The 4,495-nt window shown below is 40.4% G+C and overlaps 1 protein-coding gene across 1 annotated transcript in view; it reads left to right on the forward strand.

Moving 5' to 3' along the window:
- slco1c1 (solute carrier organic anion transporter family, member 1C1) overlaps positions 1 to 3,111 on the forward strand; it is a 36,580-nt gene extending 33,469 nt beyond the window's left edge. The window contains exons 13-15 of the mRNA XM_024276852.2: positions 2,023 to 2,087; positions 2,228 to 2,345; positions 2,705 to 3,111. Of these exons, the coding sequence (XP_024132620.1) occupies positions 2,023 to 2,087; positions 2,228 to 2,345; positions 2,705 to 2,942 (421 nt within the window). The 3' untranslated portion in view covers positions 2,943 to 3,111. The remainder of the gene's footprint in view (positions 1 to 2,022; positions 2,088 to 2,227; positions 2,346 to 2,704) is intronic.
- The last annotated feature ends 1,384 nt before the right edge of the window (positions 3,112 to 4,495 follow it).

Consider the following 4,495-nt stretch of genomic DNA (forward strand, 5'->3'; position numbering starts at 1 on the left):
CCGCAGACGGCCCGCATCCACCCGTTAGGGCGGTTGTGAATCAATTTAGAACACAAAAACACAACATACATGGGGATCGATGTTTTAACATACAAACTGATCTCTTATTTCCCGTGCACATTTAGATAAAAATAATGGATTATTAGTGTGATCAGAGACCATGCAGAAACAGCTGTTCACAGTGGAGCAGTCTCATTGTTTAGAGAACTAAAACCAAAATGAGAAAGGGGGAGATTGTGGCCTCACTAAAAACGTCCTGAACTGTATTCAAACAAAGCTCTTCCACTCTAATGCACTTTCATTAATGTCACCTGTAAACAAAGCAGCTCTTCATAAAGCAGAACAGATCAAACTGTCACTGCCATGTCTTTTTTTTTTTTTACAAAAATAAACTGTATTTATTGGTAATAATGTCACTTAGAATAAACTAGCCATCATTTACGAACAGAAGGCACTTGTTGAGCAGCTTGATTATCAAAGAATTGGTAGTGAAATTCATTTAAAAGCATTGATAAATACAACTTATTTGGTATTTTCTGTATCAGCAAACCTTCCAAGCTGCTGCAACCACAGAGTCTCACCTCACATGGCTTACTTTTGCAGTTCAAGGAGCCGGAGCATCAGGAGAAGAAAAATGATCCAATAGAAAACATGACAAATAGAAAGAAGATGAATGGGAGATAGAACAAAATCCTAGACAGAAATGCTTTGGACTCCGTGTTTAATGAATGCAAAGATAACTAACTTTGGAAAGCACATGGAAATCTGTGCAGCTGTGAATTATTTATTATCTCTTTAAGATAAAAAACACACATGGTTAAAAAATTTTTAATATATATATATATATATTAAGCATCTTCAAATAAACAAAGTGTGTCAACACAGGGATGATGGGAGATCAGCTGAGGCTTACTTTCACACCAGCATTCCCGCCCTCAACTCAGAGGCCAGTTTCTGATGAACTACTGCCGCTCTGCAGGAACTTTGTCCTAGAAAATGACTATTTTTTTATTTTTGCCTTAAAACCAATGTAATCATAATTAAAAGACCACTGGGAACACTTTTTTTTATCAGAGTGGGACATCATGTTTTCACAAAATCCTTTTGATGGTAATTTACAGTATTCATCACAGATGTATAATCCAAAACGGATGCAGACAATAAAAAAATAGGTTATTATGACACATACATCAGTCCTCATGGTTGGTGCTTGAGCTGCAGTATGTGATGGACATAGCAAGTAGATGACTGGCCGCAAGGCTGAGTATTCTGCATGACCCACTGAAGCACTGAAATGAGGAAATCGTACAGAATAAAGCAGGAAATCCACCTGGAAGTGTCCTAATTTGACTACTCAGATTTTACTCAGATCAGACTCACCAGCTGAAGCTGAAATGTGTTTTTAGTAGAAGACTGACATTAATTAAAGGGTTTATCAGAGCAAAATACTGTTTTTATTTTATGTGTACATTGAAAAGCAGACAGAATTTACAACCTCCTTCACATGCAAATATCAGTTATTGTACAGTCCACTGCCCCCTGCTGGAAAATTTTATCATTTGAAAATTGACTGTTCATTGAGAAAGTATGAGTTCATTTTTACGCTGCAGTTTAAGTGTCTTAATTAAATCTGTGTACTCAGTAAAAGAGGTTCTGCAATGTGCTTTCCAAAAGTAACTTTGCATAAATAGTATAGACTTTGCTGTGTGGTTCTAACTTTATTGCACATTTGTTCATAATATAATTTCAAGGGTTGTGTTTAAGCTTTAAAAGTGCAAAAATAATAACCCTACTGAGTTGTATCTTAGTTGACTTGAGATCCAAACATTAAAAATGAAAAGGCCATTTCAACAATCCTTGTTTTCCATTTTTAATCATCCTTGTGTTGTTTTAATCATTGGCCATCGTTTCACTTTCAGACCACTCTTCTCTTATTTCACTTTATATTAAATCATTCATAGGACATATATGTCTATATTTATTTTTCTTTTTGATAATGGTTTTCAACTGTTCTCCATGCAGGTGTATTAAACCAGAGTTGAAGTCTTTGGCGTTGGGTTTTCATGCTTTGGCAACACGCACACTTGGTAAGTTTCCATCATATTGTCCATCATCTTACCTTCAGTTTCATTGTCTTCTTTTTATATATTTAATATCTACATTTTTTTTTCTTTTTTTCCCCCTAATGATTTATTTTAATTGTGCAATTATGCTTTTGGTTGAACAGCAGGAATCCCAGCACCCATCTACTTTGGAGCAATCATTGACACTACGTGTCTTAAATGGGGTCAGAAAAAGTGTGGAGGTATAGGAGCCTGCAGAATCTACAACACCACCGCCTACAGGTAATCACTGCACCCCAATCTGGCGACAATGCAACATTTCTCTTTGACTTTTTCATCAGTGAGGCTTACAGAGTTTATGTTGGGAAAAAAAGCAAAATAAACTATAGTTTCCTTATTGTCTTGTGTTCCAACATTGCTAGTCGTGTTTTTCTTTTTTATTATTTTGTAGAATAAAAATATTTTGATATAATATTTTTACAAAGTTTGTAGCTTTAGTTGATAATTAAAACAAAGCCATGTTGAAGCTGGTTCATGCCCAGATTTATCTATTGATTCATCAGGTAAAAAAAATAAAAATTTGATCTTAAATGATTTAAATAAACCCCTTCTCTTTTTTTTGCTATTTTCTTGCCTCTCAGAATAGCATACCTGGGACTGACTCTGAGCCTGCGAACAGTTTCGTTCATCATCTGCATCCCAGGCTTCATCCTGCTGGGTCGACAGCTAAAGAAAGAGGAGCGGGACGCCATGCACGGTGCTTTGTCTAACGGAGGAACTGAACTAGAAGCACTCAGGAAGGAAGAGTGTGTGATTCTGAATTCTGACCAACCACTGCATCCACCAGAAAACAGCACAGACAGGCACACCCGGCTGTGACAGGTCCAGCAGAACTGGCTCCCCCTGTTGGTCCAGCCAGCATGTGCTCATCACTTTCAGATCCACACCCAAAGTATGTACAAAGTGACACTGTGCAGATGCTCAAACACTAATGAAAATGGCAGGGAATCAACGTTGTCTTGTGTAAGGCATAAAATTTATATTTGTACTTCTGGGTGTGTGGAGGTTTTGTGACAGTATACAAATTTGATATATTTCAAGAATGTATATGCTCAGTTTATTTTCCTTTATTTTTTAATGCTTTTTAGTTGTAATTGTGGCTAAGAGATTAGGCAGAAATGTGACTTTCAGATTTCTGCAAAAGGTTACATTTACGAACACCAGCATTCATTAATCTGCCTCTGCATAACTGAGGAAAAGTGGCCTTATAAAGCAGAGGCGCTAAAGGAAAAAAATGAGAAAGTTGGGTCTTCATAGAACTGGTTTTGTTTGTTTGGTCTTTTTATGGGTCATTGTGCAAATACACGCCCGGATATGTGCTCGAACAGGTTTTAATGGATCCACAACCACTTCTGTGTGGAATCCTACAAAGCCCCAAAAGAGACATTTAAATTTAAAAAAAGGAATCCTGGCTTCTCTTGTGCTCCAGCAACTATCCAGTTTGAGCATGCTACTATCTGGTGCTTGCCAGCTATTAATTGGTGCCCACCAGCTACTATCTGGTGCGTGCCAGCAACTATCTGGTACATGTTAGCTAAAATCCGGTTTGAGACAGCTACTATCCAGTGCGCGCCAGTTACTGTCCGGTCCACGCCAGCCACTATTTGGTGCGCGCCAGCTACTATATGTTGCTTGCCAGCTATTATCTACTATCAGTTGCCTGTCAGCTACTATCTGGTGCCCTCCAGCTAACATCTGGTGCCCTCCGACTACCATCTGGTGTCCGCCTGCTTCTTTCTGGTACGCACCAGCTACTATCTTGTGTGCACCAGCTACTACCTTGTGTGCACCAGCTACTACCTTGTGTGGGCAGCTACTATCCAGTTTGCGCCAGCTACTTTCCGGTTCACACCAGCTATTAACCGGTGCCCGCCAGCTACCATCTGGTGCCTGCTAGATTCTATCTGGTGTGTGCTAGCTGCTGCCTTATGCGGGCTGGCTAATATCTGGTGCACACCAGCTGCTGCCTTATGCGGGCCAGCTATTATCTAATGCCCACAAGCTATTACCTTGTTCGAGCCAGCTACTATCCGGTTTGCGCCAGCTATTAACCTGTGCCCGCCAGCTACTTTCTGGTGGGCGGCAGATACTATCTGGTGCCTACCAGCTAATTTCTGGTGCCCACCAGCTACTATCTGGTGCCCGCCAGCTACTACTATCTGGTGCCTACCAGCTACTATCTGGTGCCCGCCAGCCACTATCTGGTGCCCGCCAGCTACTATCTGGTGCCCGCCAGCTACTACTATCTGGTGCCCGCCAGCTACTACTATCTGGTGCCCACCAGCTACTATCTGGTGCGTGCAAGCTACTATCTGGTGCCTACCAGCTAATATCTGGTGCCCGCCAGCCACTATCTGGTGCGTGCAAGCTAC

This window comes from Oryzias melastigma, linkage group LG13, assembly GCF_002922805.2.
Source record: "Oryzias melastigma strain HK-1 linkage group LG13, ASM292280v2, whole genome shotgun sequence".
Taxonomy (NCBI): Eukaryota; Metazoa; Chordata; class Actinopteri; order Beloniformes; family Adrianichthyidae; genus Oryzias; species Oryzias melastigma.